The following is a 15,630-nucleotide window of genomic DNA, read 5'->3' as shown; positions in this document are numbered from 1 at the left end:
CGGGTGGACTCGCAGGGTGACCAGCTCCAGTTTGCCTGGAGCGGCTTCCACACGTGGTGGAGACAGGCTCGCTCACACAGTACACTCGGTGGTCACTGTCCGTTTCACAGACGGAAGGCCAGACCCTCCTCCGGCAAACAGATTATGATTCGCCAAAGGCTTAGATGATGGCTAGCAATTTTTAGAAAGTATTTTTCATCTGGGCTGAGGCAGTGGGCTGGGATGGGAGTAAAAGGCAGAAAACTGTACTTGATCAATTAAAATAAAAAATGAAAGTATTTTTTATCTCCACCCAAGGATATTTTTTCCCATTGCTTTTAGGTGGGGGGGAGGGTGCGGGGAGAGAGAGAAGCACTGATTGGCTGCCTCTGGCTGTGCCCTGACCGGGAATGGGCGGCGCTCCAGCCAGGGGAGGGGCACCGGCAAGGGTGCAATCCTGCATCTCTGCGTTCAGGTACACGCATCGTGTTCCAGGCAGTGCCGCCGCACACTTAACAGACGACAGTAGAGTGTAAACAACTTTTACACACACTGAGATGCCTGAACTATTTGTGCATCCGACTTCACTGAGACCACACTGGCTTTATGCCCGTGGTCTGGAACACAGCAGCCACAGCCCCCAGGCTGCCCAAACGTCACATCAAAGCTGTCACATCAAAGCAGAGCAGTGGGCCTAACACCTTACCCAGCCCCTCCCCGCACCGGGTGCGTTAGACCCTGTGGGGGAAATGCCAGAGGGGCACAGTAGCCTCCTCTCCTTTTAGACACCCTCCACAGGACACTTCACGGCGCAGGTGACACTTTACTGAGTCAGCCCCAGAACTCAGGGGACTGAGGACAGAGGACAAAAGGGACCAGAGGAGAAAATGCAGCAGTTTTGCTGTGAAATTGGGGGGTGGGGGGGGAGCAAGACTCCGAAGCTCATCTCTCCAGGATCCTGAGAACTGGAGGGGTGGAGGGGGGTGGTCTCCTGAGAGCATGACCTCTGGGCAGCAGGCCCATGGCGTCCAACTCTGCCTGAAGTTCTAGAATTTAATTTCTGTACCTGCTCATGGACTGCTTGCTCAGGGCGGCGCAGCCAGGAATTGCCCTGGCTTCGCCTCCTTCCAAGAAGCCCTGGTTGCGTGTCCTTGTGGACATCTTCATCTCGGGAAGCCCTGTGTACAGGAAGGGCTGCCAAAGAAACGATGTTTCTGATGGCAGAAAGCAAGAAACGCTGGGTGAATACTTATTTTTCTGACTTATAAGTTGCTTCACTTTACTCCTGGGGAGGGCTAGCTCAGAAGCTTGGGGTTTCCGAGGAAGCCCAGGCTGGAGGAGGGTGTGAGTCTGCCCTGCTGAAGCTGGAGGCCCCACTTTTCCAAACTGCTGCTCTTGGAGGGGGGCGGGGCCCCCTTGGATAGCAGGGGTGGCTGCGGGAACTGAGGGGGACAGAGCTGTTGGGGGGAGGCGGCCAGTTAATTTACTGAGCATCCATGAAAGGGCGGGGCCACTGTGTCCCATAGGGTCTTGTCTGTCCCCCACTTTTAAAGATGAGGACTGAAGCCCAGAGGGGCTGTGTTCAGGACGGGAGCTCAGCAAGGGGGCAGAATCAGAGCTCAGACCTGCCTCAGTCTGGCGCCAAGTGTGTCCCTTACACCTTGCCACCAGGGCCCACCACAGTGAGAGCCCCCCTCCAGGCCCGCGCCCACCATTCCTTGGGGCATAAGGTTATCAGGGGTCTCAGATCACAGGTTCACCTTACCATCTGGCTGACGGGAAAACCCTGAGAGGTTCTGAACGCACAGTGGGTCCGCAGGGCAGGCGGGAGCCGGTCTCCAGGCCCCCAGGCCCCCAATGCCCCAGGTCTGGGGGGGCCCCGCGCAGCTGCCGGGCGCCCTGACGTCACCCTGCCGTGGTGCAGTGTGCAGAGCCCACAGGTGGGCGGGGCCGGGACACGCCTTGCCCGAGCGGAACAAAACGGCGTGCGCGGGCGCATCTCGCAGCAGCTTCTGAGCGCTTCCCGCCCAGCCGCCCGATCCCGCTGCAGGTAAGTGCGCCAGGTGAGTGCGCCCGGTGAGCGTGCCAGAGGAGAGCGTCGGCTGAGTGCGCCCCCAGCTGCGCGCCCCCGGCCTAACCAACTCCATGCGCCCCGGCCCCTCCGCTGCACCCCTAGCGCCGTGCGTCCTGAGCGCCTTCGGGTCCTTCCCTCTGCCAAGAAAGTTGGAAGGAGAAGTGGCGCTGCCAGGTCGTGGGCGCGGAGTGAGGACAAGTGGCCGCAGTTAGTTGGGCCGCGCTTCTGTTTCCGGGAGGCGCTGGGTCCCTCCCCCGCCAGGGCTCCCACGTGCCCTGACCCTGGCCTCTGGTTCCCCACCATGCGCAGGTCCCACAGCAGAACAATGGGCGATTTCGTGCGCCCCCGACGCACATGGTACGGCAAGGGGATGAGGGCATCCGTGCCACCCCTCCCCCACCTTCCTGCGCAGCGAGCTGGGGGGGGGGACACATCTGGCCGCGGGGCCCCGCCTGGGGTATCTGTTCAACCTTTCACCTCTGTCACCCACACCTTGGTGCCAGATGGAGACATTTTGAAGCCCGAGATAACCCACAGTGGGTGCTCTGGGGCCTCAGCCCTTGAACGCAGGAAGGAGGCAGATGTGAGTGCAGTTGAAGCCAGTTGCAATAGGTTCCCCAGCAGCCCCTGCTGTGCAGGTGTCCTGTCTGCCCACAGGCGGGGCCGGGGGGGGGGGTGGGGGAGAGAACATTCTGAAACTCATGGTCCCCTCTGCTGTTCCCGAGGCAGGACCTGGGTCCAGGCCTGGGGCAGGAGGAGTTCCGGCCCCTCCCCTGCGGCCTGGGCTCCAGCCACCCGCCCCTGCTCCTCGGAGGGGGACAGGGACAGGCTCTTCCCAGCCAGGAAGGCTCTGCTTGGGGGATCCTGTGGCAGTGGCACTGGGATGTCCCCAGGCCGTAGCACAAAGTGTACCAGGAAGAGGCAGCCGGCCGTCTCGGGGACAGATGGTTTGGAAGGCAGACCGGCTGCTTCTTCACGGTGCATTTGCCTCTTCTTATGTGTGTGACAGTGGACAAATGACGTCTCATTGCTCAGGTCATTTTGGGGACAGAGTGCACAGGTCAGGAACACCCTGGGACCAACCACTGCCTTCTCCCTGCCCACCCTCCCTCCCAGAGCTAAGGGGGCTGGGGTGCTGGCCTCCCATCACTCATCTTGGGGGTGCGTCCCAGGTGGGGTTTTGGGGGTGGTGGGCTCTGAGCTGCTCTGCTCACACTGGCCTGTGGTCACCTGATCCGCTCCCTGGGCTCTGGCCTCTTGCCTGACAGGGTCCTCAGCGCTCAGTGCCCTGAGGCTGGGGATGACCTTTTGCCTCTGGGAGGGACAGTCCAGACAGGGAAGGAAGTTTATGAGACAGAGGGCTTGGTGGGGCCAGAGGGGGGAGGGGCACCCTGCCCAGTGGGAGGGCTTGGGGAGGGTGCAGGAGAGAAAGTGAGGACCCACCAGCTCATCCAAATGACCAACGGCAGGGCAGGGGCCTTCGCCTCTGGTCCGCTCCGGCCCCTTCCTTCCTGGCCCCGTGTTTTCTTTTTGGGTCACAAACGCCTGCCTCGGGGGCCAGAAGTCCAGCCAGGGCTGCAGCCTGGGAGCACAGTGTTGACACTCGGCTGGCCCTCGGCAAATGCTCGGCGATGAGTGACAGATGCGGTAGCTGCCCCTCGGGGTGGACACTCGGAGCCCCGGTACTGGGCCACCAGCCAGTTTCCTACCCGAGGGGCAGTGAGCGAGCACCGGTGAGGGGAAGGCACGGTTTCTGTTACGTGGGTCTCCGGGTAGGAAGCTCACCGGGAAGCCTTCCTCGGTAGGCCGTTGAAGGGTTAAACTCTTGTGCTCCCAGCTTATTGTGAGCAGTTGGCTTCGTGGGGGGATCACGAGGTGCTAATGGGCATGAAAGGGCTTTTTTCTCCAAGGCAGCCATTTGCCAGAACTCAGGCGAATTGGCAGATGTAGAAAGAGACCCACAACCGGACAGTGTGCCCGAGTCGGTCTTTCCTTAAGATAATAGCAAGCAGGTATTGGCACCGGCTTAAGCCCTTCGGGTGCCATCGGGAACAGTCGAGGTGGTAGGTGCCCATGTGCCCCTTTTACAGAGGAAGAAACTGAGGCTCACAGGTGCCAAGTGTCGGCCGGCACTCAACCCCAAGCAGCCTCCAAACCCGCCTCAGCCCCGATGTTACCATTTTCTTTGCTCTCTGTTTCCTCTTTCAAGAGCCGCTCAGGAAAGAAATTCCTGCCCCTGTGAGACGGCAAACACAGGACGTCTGCTCAGTGTTTTCCAGCGGCTTGGAAACAAGCTATCTGTGGCGTCGGGGTTAGAACTCACGCCTCCAGGTTTTCACTCTGCTGCAGGGCCAGGCTGGGGACAGGGGACCCCAGAAGGTGGGTCCCCCACCCCATCGGGTCTGCGTTCTTCAGGTCTGCGGTGTGGTCTGCTGCGAGTTCTGCAGGAAGGGAAAAGCCTGGAGCAGAGTCGGCTGCAGGAACCACACGCGCAGAGGGAGGGGCCGTGGGGGGCGGGGGAGGGGCCCTGGTTCCGACAGCAGTCCCGGCCTGTGGTTTCGTCAGTAATGGCTGTGGCAGTGGCTGGCTGTCAACGCAGCTCCCCAGGAATCCGTCTGACGTCAGCTCTCAGGGATTCCCATGTATGGGAAAGTGTGTAAATTCCGAGGTGGAGGCCGTCCTCCCAGACTGGCCTTTCCAGTGCCTCCCGGCCCACAGGGCCCTGCGTCCCCCAGCCACCACGCAGGCCTCTGGGGCAGGGGCTCGGCCAGGGCCTCCCCCCACCCTCCCCACCCCGATGGTACCCCATGCTCTTCACCTGGGTGCCTGGGACCAGGCTTCCTGGGAGGTTCGTGCCAGAAAAGGGTGCTAACTTGTTTTTCAAGTGAATTAGAGAGAAATCCCTGAGACCGTGTCAGCTTGGTGTCACCGGTTGTTGGCAGCTGCACTGGCATCGTTCCGCCGACGACAAAGGGGCCGGATCTGTGGGTGACGCTGGGGGACCTGCTAGAACATAGGATTTCCTGTAAGAGTCTCAAAATGCCGAAACCGGACACCCCAGCGTCTACCTCGGGTGACCTTCCGATTTCTGACTCCAAGGGGAAGAGCGGAGTGCTCTGTGAGGGTGGGGGCGGGGCAGCAGGGAAGGAAGAGACACTGACAGCCCACCCTGGTCACACACAGTCCCACAGGGGCCGTGGCCTCCGAGAGCGAGAGCTCAGGGCACAGAGAGTGAGCCGAGCTGGAGGACCCCACAGAGCGGGGGCCACGGGCCTGGTGGGGCCGGTCAGCTGCGTAGAGAGGCCAGTAGAGCGCGGGGCCCTGAAGAAGCCCTGGGAGGTGTGGGGGTGAGGCAGCCTCCGTCTCCACGTTGGCCCTTTGTCCTCGCCGAGGACCGTGGCTCCCAGGGGAGGTCCTCTCCTTGGCCTTTATGGCGTCACCTCCAAGACACGGCCCTGACCCCTGACCGCAGGCCCCTTCTCTCCCCGGCTGCCCTCCTGACCTGCTGGGGGCGTGGGCTGGCCAGGCCGTGACGCTGCGAAGGAGCACAGCTCTCCTACGCACCTGGCCACCTGTCGCCCGGCGCAGGTGATGTGAGAGCACGTTTCCAGCCCAACACACACCTGGCAGGTCCCGGCCAGTCCCGTGGGCGGGGTCACGAGCTCTGCCCAGAGTCCTTCTCTGGCCCCGGGGACGTGAGCCGAGGGCCGGGAGTGATGGGGTTTTTCCACTGGACCTAAGGGCCCGGGGTGGTTTGCCACTTTACCAGCCTCCGCGGGGCACGTGGGGACGCCCGCCTCTGACATCGTTTCTCAGACGTGGGACGTGACCAGGCTGTGCCCTGGGCTTGGGGCTGGAGCCACCCTTGGAGTCACTGGGGACAGAGGTGGCTGTCTGGGCAGAGCCAGGCTCTGGGACGAGGAAGAGGAGAAGCCTGGTGGTGACGCAGACAGCGACCCTCCCTGCTGTCCTGATTCACTGTCCTCCAAGTTCTGTGGGCGAGCAGCCCTGAGCGGGCCCCTCCAGGCAGCTGGGCCCCGGAGTCCCCAGAGCAGAGAGGGGCCAAAGGAACGGCGGGGCATGAGGACTGCCCCCGGGGACCTGGGAGCTCAGGCCTGTTTGGGGTGTGGGGTGTCCAAAGAAGGCAGAGAGGTCAGGTGCGGAAACCCTACCTGTGGGTGTGTCTGGGATGTGCTCCAGCTGTGCCGGCCTGAAGCAGGATGGGGGAGGCTGGCCGTAGCAGCCTCGGGGGAGGGGACAGCAGGCCCCGCTCCAGGGCCCCCCACCTGGTGCAGCGCCCAGCTCTGCACAGGCCTGGCTGAGCTTTTCCCACAGCCCAGCCCTGCACCGGGCACCCCACGGGTGGGCACCGGCACGAAATCACCAGCCCTGACCGGGTGTGGGTGCAGCGACAGGGGACAGAGCTGGACAGCGGGTAGAGGCCGTGCTGTGGGGCTCTCAGGGTGGGGGGTGCCAGGGAGTCACTGATGGCTGTGGCGCGGGGGACCTGGTGGCTGTGCGGGGACACGTGGGGACACAGGTTCCAGAGCAACCCCTGGCATCACTGTCAGGGTGCAGCTGAACGGGCCGACACCACCGAGGGACTGCGCCGGTTTCCTTGACTGGAAAACTCAGGGAGTTTAGCTGAGTGCAGTGGCTGGAAGCTGTCACCACACACTGGGTCTCTTTGTCTCTTGGCTCTGCGGTCCCTGCCACCAGCTGCATCCCGGGCCTGTCTGTCCCCTGGAGACAGCTGCCCAGAGCCCCGCGCTGCTCCCCTGACCGCAGGGCTGCTTCCAGGAGGTTCTCTCAGATGCTCGGGATATTTTTTCTCGAGTCCCCACAACTCCCTTCTTCTGCGTCCTCGAGGCCATGCCCCCCCCCCCCCGGCCCCGCTCTCTCCCCTTCTCAGGCCCTGCCACGGTCCCCTCTCCTGGGCACTCCGCACGCCGACTCCCGTCCCTGTGCCCAGTTTCAGGATGCCCAACTGGGGCGGAGGCAAGAAGTGCGGGGTCTGCCAGAAGACCGTGTACTTCGCGGAGGAGGTGCAGTGCGAGGGGAGCAGTTTCCACAAGTCCTGCTTCCTGTGCAGTAAGTGGGGCCAGGCCCCGCGGTCGCCATGGGGACGGGCTGGGGGGGCGCCCGGGCCTGTCCGCTCCCCAGGGGCCTGGCCCCGTGGGATGTAAACAGCTTGACATTTGGCTGCAGCCGCAGCTGGGGCGGGAAACACTCAGGGCCTCTTTGTTCTGGCGGGATCAGCTCTCCAAGGGGACACTGGCCAGGGCCCCTGGGGGGTGGGGGGGCTCAGGGGCCGAGAGCCAAGCTGCAGAGACGAAGACTCAGTTAGGAAAACTTTCCACTTGGCTTTCTCTTGCTGCCACATCCCACCCCATAAGGGGAAGGCTCGTCCAGCCCAAGGGCTCACCAGCCTGTGGGCCCAAGTCCTCACTTGTTCGGAGGCAGTGCCTGCTGCAGCCTCAGGGGAAGCCTGTCTGGGCTAAGAGTGGGCAGTCCCTTCCGGCCCCACGCACGCCCAGCACTTAGCCCGGTCACTCCCTGTCACTTCCCTCCCTGCCCCCGCAGCCTGGGACAGGCCAGCAGGAGTCCAAGCTCTCTGACAGCCTCTCCCAGTGGCCCAGAGTAAGACCTGCTCTGGTCACAGCCTGTGGGAGTGGGAGCCGGGCAACCAATGCCTCGCATCCCAGAGACCTCAGCCGCCCTGGCCCCTGACTCCTCACTCTGTGCTGCCGCCCTGGCCAGGGCCACTTTCAGAGCCCCCAGGAAGGGAGGGCGTGGGGGGCCTCCCCAGGTTCACCGTGATCAGCTGATGTGTCACCCTTGAGGGTGGGCAGGTGGGCGCAGGAGGGACCAGCGAAGCCCCAGGTTTCAGAACCCGGGTGGTCCTCGGGGTTTGCGTCTGACCCAGTTCTGTTATCTGTGCGGCGATGGGCCCGTTAGTCCATCTGGGTCTGGTTGAGTTTCCTTGTTATTTCGTGAGAGATAATGAGACCAGGTTGTTGTGACATTAGCACGAAGCTTGGGAAATGAAACATTTAAAGGAAGTGTGAGTGTTCAGTGAGTGACAGACACAGCCAGATGGGGCCAAGACGCAGCCAGTGTCCAGCAGACCCCAGAACCAGTCCTGCCCTCCTGCCTTCCGGGAGCAGCAGCGGGAGAGGCTGTGGCCTCCGTGTTCCAGGTGCCTCGTGATCCTGCGTGGGAAGCAGCTGGGCCATGGGCCACCAGCTCACCAGGTTGCCACTGCCTGCCTCCTGGTGGATCGGCACAGGCCACCCGCAGAGGCCTCGGGGGCCCGCCCCTGCCCGCTGCCCGCCAGCCAGTGGTGTCGGGTGGATGGGGAGGGAGCGAGGTCAGCAGCCCGACCTTCTGCCCTGGGGGAGAGCCGCAAACAGCAGCATCTCGTTATCAGCACTTCACTGGCTGAGGAATGTTCCAGATGTTTTTTTTTTTTTCAGAGGGGGAAGGAGGGCTTGGCTTGGCGGGGAGGAGGGTCCAGGCGCCCCGGGGTCCCTGGGGCCCCTCTGCTCTCCAGTGTTGCTTCATCAGGGAGGAGAAGGGGCCAGCCGTGGGCGCCGCCTGTGGGGGCCGCTGTGGGGCGGGCAGTTGATGGGAGCTGGGAATTCAGGGGGCACAGAGGAGGCAGCCAGAGGGGCTGGGGTGCGAGGGGGCATCGTGGACTAACAGCCGTACTGCACAGTCTCTCGTCTCGGAGTCTCCCCTGGAGTCTGAGCTCCAGGGTCCCCGAGGTGAGAGGTGCCTTCGTGACCTGGAACGGCCGCGAGCTGGCGGCAGCCTGCTCAGGGCGAGGGAGCCCCGCTTCTCCCCTGCAGTGAAAGCCGTCCAGCTTGCAACCCACAGACTCAGAGGACGTTCCCTTCTAAGGAAGCGAGAGGCCTCAGGGTTTGGGCCTGGCTGGCGCGAAGGGCCACGACCTCTTGCTGGCAGGGCCAGAGCGCGTCCCCAGAGCTTCTCTGGCTGTTTCCAGTCATTGGCTCTGGATTCTGCCTGTGCTCCCTTCCTCGATCTGGGACCAGCAGGAAGACAGACGGAGCAGTCGATGAACTCGGGGAGACTGGCCTCTGCCCCGGGCTTGGCCTTTGACCCCAGAGCAGGGACAAGAGCAGCATTCCCGCCCTGCCCCCCTGGGGTTGTGGCAGGGACAGCGAGTTCCTGTTGGCAGGCAGGGATGTACCGCTCCTCGGTCGGGGTCGGGGCCCTGCCACGGGTGGAGGCGAGTGCCCACCTCTGGGCTGTGACGGGCTCCCTGCTGGGGTGGTCGTTGCAGGGGGGTCTGACTTCACCCCATGGTGGTGGCTGACGGAAGCACCTAGTCCCCGAACCGGAAAGCCCAGGGAAGCTCCCGGAAGCCACACGCCCTGGGACCGGCATCTCCCGTCTCCTCGTCCTCAGGGCAGGGGGGTGTCGTCAAGGCTTAGCCCCGTGGGCTACAGAAGCTCTCAGGTCCCACTGTGTTCTGGCCCGGCCCCGCTTCTGCCCATCCTGGGGGCTTGAGCTGCTCTATCGGCCTGGTTTCCCTTCTGGAAGCTGAGAAGGTCACCCTCAGACTCGGGGCGCAGTGGGGCAACCCCTCACCTGGGGCTACCTCTTTTCTGCATGTCCAAATGGCATCCTAGGCCTCACTTGGCACAAGCGTCCAGAGATGGAACTGATGAGCTCTAATAGCTAACCCCAACCGCTCTCTATTGGCTTAACACGGTTTGGGAGAAAGAGTGAGGTCTGCATTCAGAACCCCCACAACCGGCTCTCTGGAGTCCGCAGGCCAGTGCACCACAGGGCCTGGGGGAGGCGGAGGGGCGGAGGCCCGGGCCAGGGTGAGCAGGGCGGGCTCTGGGAGGGCGGGGGCCCCACCGTGGACCTACAAGTTGGGGTTCAGCCCACATGGCGGGGACCCACATGGAGGCCCTGTGGTCTCCTCTGGTTGAGGTCTGGGGCTCCTGCTGGAGACCCGTTGGGAGAGACCCCTGTCCCCCTCTCTGCCTTCCTGGGCCTTGGAATGCTCCGTCCAGCCTGGGTGTTACAGGAAGCAGCACCCTGTGTCCCACCCTGCAAGGGAATGTTGGGACTTTGGCCTGCTGCTCTTCTCCCTCCGTGCTGGAGCCGGGCCGGGAGCTCCGTATTTGGGCTGCCTGGAGAGCTGGAACGAGGCGGGGATCTCACGGGCAGGAGAGGGGCCTTATTTAGTCTGAGGGCTCTAACCTGGGGCTCCCAGGGAGAGGAACTGGCCCTTTAAGGGCAAGAACAGCCACTTACAAGGAGCTGAACTGAGAGCCTCCTGGGAGGGAGGGGACAGGCTCTGAATCCCGATGTTTATTTTTGGAAATTGTGGAACCCGATTAACGTCCTAGGACAAAAGCTGAAGAGACAGATGAAGCGGAGTCTCTGGAGCCTGGGCCTGTCCCTCCCTGGTCCCCATGGCTCTAACTTCAGATACTAATGAGAGAGGTCAACATTCATTATTCGCCAACTGTGTGTGGAGCGTGTCACTAAGCACTTCCTGTGTGAGACTCGCCGGCTTTTCGCAGCCCCCTTCTGGGGGACACTCCACCTCTCCAGGCTCTGTGGCAGTTGTACATGCCGATCACAATAGCTGGCCCGAGGTCACACTGTCCCCAGAGAGGTCACACCGCTGGGAGAGTGGGAAGGAGAGCTGGGGTTTGCCTCTGGCTGCTCTGAGCTGTCTTACCTGCAAGGCTGGGCCGGGCTCCCCTCCGGGGTACACAGGGAGGTACCCGGGCCCACAGAGCCGAGTCCGGGCGTCCTCCAGGGTCTGCCCGCCGATCCTCCTGGCCCAGAGGGACTGCTGAGACCCGCAGCTTCAACCGCTGCCAGTGTGGCCCGAGGCCAGTCTGTGAGCCCACCAGAGAAACACTGAACTTGCCTCCAGACTCACTGCTTCCCCTGCCTCCCCCCAAATGTGCACAGGTTGTCCCTCCCACCGATGCTGGGAGCAGGAAAGCCCTGCCCTTCTCTTCCTTCCTTTCTTTTCTCTCCTCTCCTGGCCCGACATGTGGTCTCATTCTCAAAGGCCAAGCCAAGGCCGCTCCGGGCTTCCTTTGGCTGGGGGTCAGCCTAGGCTGCTGCCACCTCCTGGACCCAGAGGTGCGCTGCGGCTTGAGAGGGGAAGGGGGGTCTTTGAGGCCCCCAGCATCCCAGGAGAGGGGGCTCAGACCCCTCTCTGCCCCCTCCCAGCTTCGGCCGCCCCACTGCACTTCCAGGGTCAGGGGTCAGGCAGGACGGGGCTCGGGAGCCTCCATGCCCCTCACGTGCCCCTCGCGTGCCCCGCCCATCCGCCCCGCAGTGGTCTGCAGGAAGAACCTGGACAGCACGACCGTGGCCGTGCACGGTGAGGAGATCTACTGCAAGTCCTGCTACGGCAAGAAGTACGGGCCCAAGGGCTACGGCTACGGGCAGGGCGCCGGCACGCTCAGCACTGACAAGGGGGAGTCACTGGGCATCCGGCACGAGGAGTGAGTACTGGCCCCCTGTGCCCCACCCGTCCTCCACCCCGCCTACCTCTCGCCACCGCTGGTGACGTGGCCACGGCTCGGAAGGCCACTTCCCAGTCACCATGGAGCCCCCAGTCTGTGCCAGGCCCCCCAGGGGAGCTTAGCAGGCCCCCAGAGCGACTACGCCCCAGCTCCACTTTCACAGATGAGAAAACCCAGCCCAGCGCCCGAGACCCTTCAGGGGTCCCCCAGCCAGTGCACGTCTGAGCCAGACCAGCTCTACCACCTGTCACCAGCTGGCTGGCACCCTCTGACCTCTGGCTGGCTCTACAGGGTGCTGTCTGCTGTCACCCTGGCTAGCTCCTTGGCCCAGGGGGATGAACGGAACTGACTGACGGATGCGTGGCCACATTCCAGCCAAGGTCATGGCCCAAGGGAAGTGATTTCTCAGCAGATTTGTCCAGGAAAGAATCTGTTGACAGACAGGCTGCAGGAATGGGGGAGCAGGGCCAGGGCCTCTCGATGAGGTGACACGTGACTCCCGCAGCTCGAGTAGGTGACAGGGGCAAGAGGGTTTCCAGGAAAAGAACGCCCTGTGGAGCCTGGGTTTGTCCTTCTGTGAAATGGGCGACGACCCCCTGAGGCCCTGGTCCTGCCCAGCGTGCAGGGAAGGCGGCGGTGCCCACCCGGCCCAGCCCCTGTGTAGGTTCCGGGTGACTCACAGCATCCTTCCCCACGCAGGGCCCCCGGCCACAGGCCCACCACCAACCCCAACGCATCCAAGTTCGCCCAGAAGATCGGCAGCTCGGAGCGCTGCCCCCGCTGCAGCCAGGCGGTGTATGCCGCTGAGAAGGTGATCGGAGCTGGGAAGGTGAGCTGGCGGCTGGGGCCCCAGGGGCCGGGACAGGCACAGGGCTGGGCCGGGGACACAGCTTCCTGACACTCGGATTCTGGAGCTTGGCTCGCCGGGCTGTAGCTCTTCCGTTTAGTTGTGTGACTTGCAGAGGTCCCGCCACCTTCTGAGCCCCAGTTCTGGTCTGTAAGGATGGAGAGACCTTAAGACATTGTCAATGAGATCTCCTGGGAGGACCATGCCAGCTGCTGTCGCTGGGGCTAGTGTTTGCTCTGGGGGACGGCTGTGAGGTCAGAGGGGAGGCCCTTGCCATGGATTAAGTGGTGTGAAAACAGGAGATGTTCATATGGATACTAAGTTGCTGAGAAGTAGCGAGGAACTGCTCCTTGCTCCTTCTGTGCCCCCCCCCCCGCCGCGTGGGTCACAGTCCCAGTGAAGGCTGTTCTGCTAAGGAGTCAGGAAGAGGAATTCTGGGTCCGAGCTAAGGGGGGAGTACCCCCACCAGGCCCCCCACCCCGACCTTGGCCAAGAAAGAAATACACAGGAGCAGGAGCATTTGGGGGAGCTGGCGGGCTGGGGCCGCCCCAGCCCGTGGGTGGTCTGCCTGATAGCCTTCCTCCTCCAGCCCTGAGAGCAGAGAAGGGGCGCTGGGTGGGGTGAGGTCTGGGGGCCGCCTCTGCCTGGGAGGAGGGGCCAGTCTGCTGAAGTCTGGCAGCTGGGGGACCCCAGGAGGTCCAGCTTCCTATCTCGCCCTCCAGCCTCAGACAGGGACTGGCTGAGGGAGGCTTTTTGCCCTTAAAAGGCCTGGTGCTGTCTGGCCCGCGTGCTGCCTGCCGGCCCACAGAGCTGTCTGCACATTAGTCAGTCAGCCACGGGGCCTGTGGGCTGCTGCCGGCCTCTGGGAAGTTTCCTGCCCCAGCAGCTCCGTCACTGGGCACAGACCTGGGCCTGTGATCCCGCCAGGCCACCAGCCCTGTGCAGCCTCTGAGCTCCCCTTAGAGCCACTGGGGCTTCCCGAGTCCCCTGGAGGAGCTAAGCTGGGACCTTCCTGCTGTGCTCACAGCACCGCGAAGACCGGCCTCCTTCCAGAGCAGCACCACGAGCCACTGGCTCAAGGTTCCTCCAGGCCAGGCCTGTGCCTGCCAGGCCCCTGCCAAAACCTTGTGGTCCTCTCAGGGGCCTGGTTAGGGAGCTACTGCCGGCCCCTCTCCCAGGGGCGATGGCCTTCGGGCAGATGAGGCACCTGTTCTAGAACCTCTGAGACTGCCTGGCTCCAGGACAAAAGCCTGCCCTGCCTGTGGGAATCGCTAGTCCTCCAGAGGAGGGAGTGGCCGAGGCCGTGCAGCCTCACAAGCCCCTGCCCACGCCGCTGGTCCCACAGGTCTGGGGAAGGCACCTCGGTGATGGTCTCACGCCCTGGCCTGCCCACTCTGATGGGTGTGGCTGGTGGCGCTGATGTTCCAGCTGCTTACGAGGGTGTGAGACCTTGTGAGGTCCCCGCCCCACCTCCATTCTCCGGCCCCAGGTCATGTCTTCCCAGCAGCCCTGGCTGAGCAGACTTCCAATCATTATGTCAGGGGAATGGGCCTGGGAGCAGGGACACCGCCGTCCCTGGGGGCGGCATTAACTGTGTTTTTTCCACACAGTCCTGGCATAAGTCCTGCTTCCGATGTGCCAAGTGTGGCAAAGGTCTCGAGTCAACCACCCTGGCCGACAAGGACGGAGAGATTTACTGCAAAGGTGGGCGAGTCCCTTCCGGTGTGGGGACAGGTGGCCGGGGTGCGGGCTGAGCGGTGGTGCCCTGGAGCGAGCAGATCCAGGGCCATGGGGACAGTTCCAGAGCATCTAGGAGACCCTTCGTGTCACACGGGAGGCAAGCCCAGGAGGAGACAGTGACTTGGCCAGAGTCCCAGGGCAAATGGGGCTGGAGGGGCAGAGCCCGTTCCTGAGCCCCAGGCCAGGGTCTGCTGGTCGTCTCTGCAGTGTAGGGCTGGACAGGGTGGGGCTGAGGCTTCCTCACTGTTGGGGTTGGGGACAGCGCTGCCACAGAGGCTGGGCCAGGCCTTGGGGTGGTGCGTCTGCTGTGGGGCAGGGGAGGGGGGCCGGAGGCAGAGGGTCCTGACTCCTGTCTCTTCTATCTGCAGGATGCTACGCTAAAAACTTCGGGCCCAAGGGCTTTGGCTTCGGGCAAGGAGCGGGGGCCTTGGTCCACTCTGAGTGAGGCCGGCCCACCCACCACCCACCCACCGCCCACCAGCCACCCACCCATGAGCTGTCTTCACTGCCCCCTTCCTGCAGCCCCAGCCGCCTCGGGCCCCTCTTCTCAGCCCTGCCACACGTCACTAGTGAAAAGAACTCGATGTCTGCCGCCCTCTGGTTTGGGGGCTGCCCTAGGTTTCCTCCTTTCCGGGGCTCCCCTGCCCGGGGTCTGCCGCTGTCATCAGCAGGCACCCCAGCAGTTCCAGTTTGGTGGGACAACTGAACCCACCCCCACCCCACCTACCTCCACTCTCCCCCTCCTGGTCTGAGTGTCCGCCATCGTCTGACTGTGACCTGGAGCTGGCGGGGAGGCTGCAGAGCCTCTGCAGGGAAGAGGGTGGACCTCTGGGCGTCCCTATGGACAGGCCTGGAGAGCCTCCCAGCTCAGGGGTCACTGGGCAAGGGCGAGGGGACAGAGAGGCACGAGACAGGGTGGAGGGTTGCAGGCGTGGCCTTCCAGGCTGTGGGGGCTGCCGTCCTTCCCTCGAGGCTGGAGATCACCAGGCTCTGAGAACCACAGTCAGGATGTGGCCTCAGCCTCCATGGGAGGGGTGGCCCTGTGAAGCACCCCAGCACAGGCCTCTGTTTCTCAGAGGCCCAGATGGGGGGTCCTGAGGTGGCCATGAGCACTGCTCCCGCCCCCACACACCCAGGCCAGCGAGCTGCCACCAAGCCTGCTTGAGCCTCAGATGCGAAGGCTCCAGCCTCAGTCTCCTGGACACCCCCTGCCCTGCACCCAGACCTTGAAACTTACCACCCCACGTGGGTCTTCATCCCTTCCACCTGCCCTTCCCCAGGGTCACCCCACCCTCCCAGGCCCCCAGGTCAGAAGCAGCAGGAGCAGGGGAGGGGTGGCTTCGCTGCTCCCAGGGCCGGACGAGGACACTGTGGAGCTGTGGCCTGGGAGGGCTGTGGGCTGTGGGCTGTGTGCATTCGAGCAGATCCCCCATCTGGTCAATAAACACCATTAGAGCAGA

At 63.5% G+C, this 15,630-nt stretch overlaps 1 protein-coding gene across 2 annotated transcripts; it reads left to right on the top strand.

The window, feature by feature from the left end:
- The first annotated feature begins 1,921 nt into the window (after nt 1-1,921).
- Nucleotides 1,922-15,630, top strand: CSRP1 (cysteine and glycine rich protein 1). Of its 2 annotated transcripts, none has more exons than XM_037160994.2 (6): nt 1,922-2,029; nt 7,026-7,144; nt 11,394-11,562; nt 12,283-12,412; nt 14,041-14,134; nt 14,539-15,630. In XM_037160994.2, the coding sequence occupies exons 2-6, from the start codon at nt 7,033-7,035 to the stop codon at nt 14,613-14,615; spliced, it is 582 nt and encodes a 193-aa protein (XP_037016889.1). In that variant the 5' UTR covers nt 1,922-2,029; nt 7,026-7,032; the 3' UTR covers nt 14,616-15,630. The 2 variants fall into 2 exon arrangements, with proteins under 2 accessions (XP_037016889.1, XP_037016888.1); XM_037160993.2 differs by having other exon boundaries at nt 1,935-2,042.

The sequence above is a fragment of the Artibeus jamaicensis genome, unplaced genomic scaffold (genome assembly GCF_021234435.1).
Source record: "Artibeus jamaicensis isolate MK-2021 breed Jamaican fruit bat unplaced genomic scaffold, CSHL_Jam_final scaffold_754, whole genome shotgun sequence".
Taxonomy (NCBI): Eukaryota; Metazoa; Chordata; class Mammalia; order Chiroptera; family Phyllostomidae; genus Artibeus; species Artibeus jamaicensis.
Note: the sequence above shows the minus strand (reverse complement) of the source record. Positions and strands in the feature narration are given on the sequence as shown.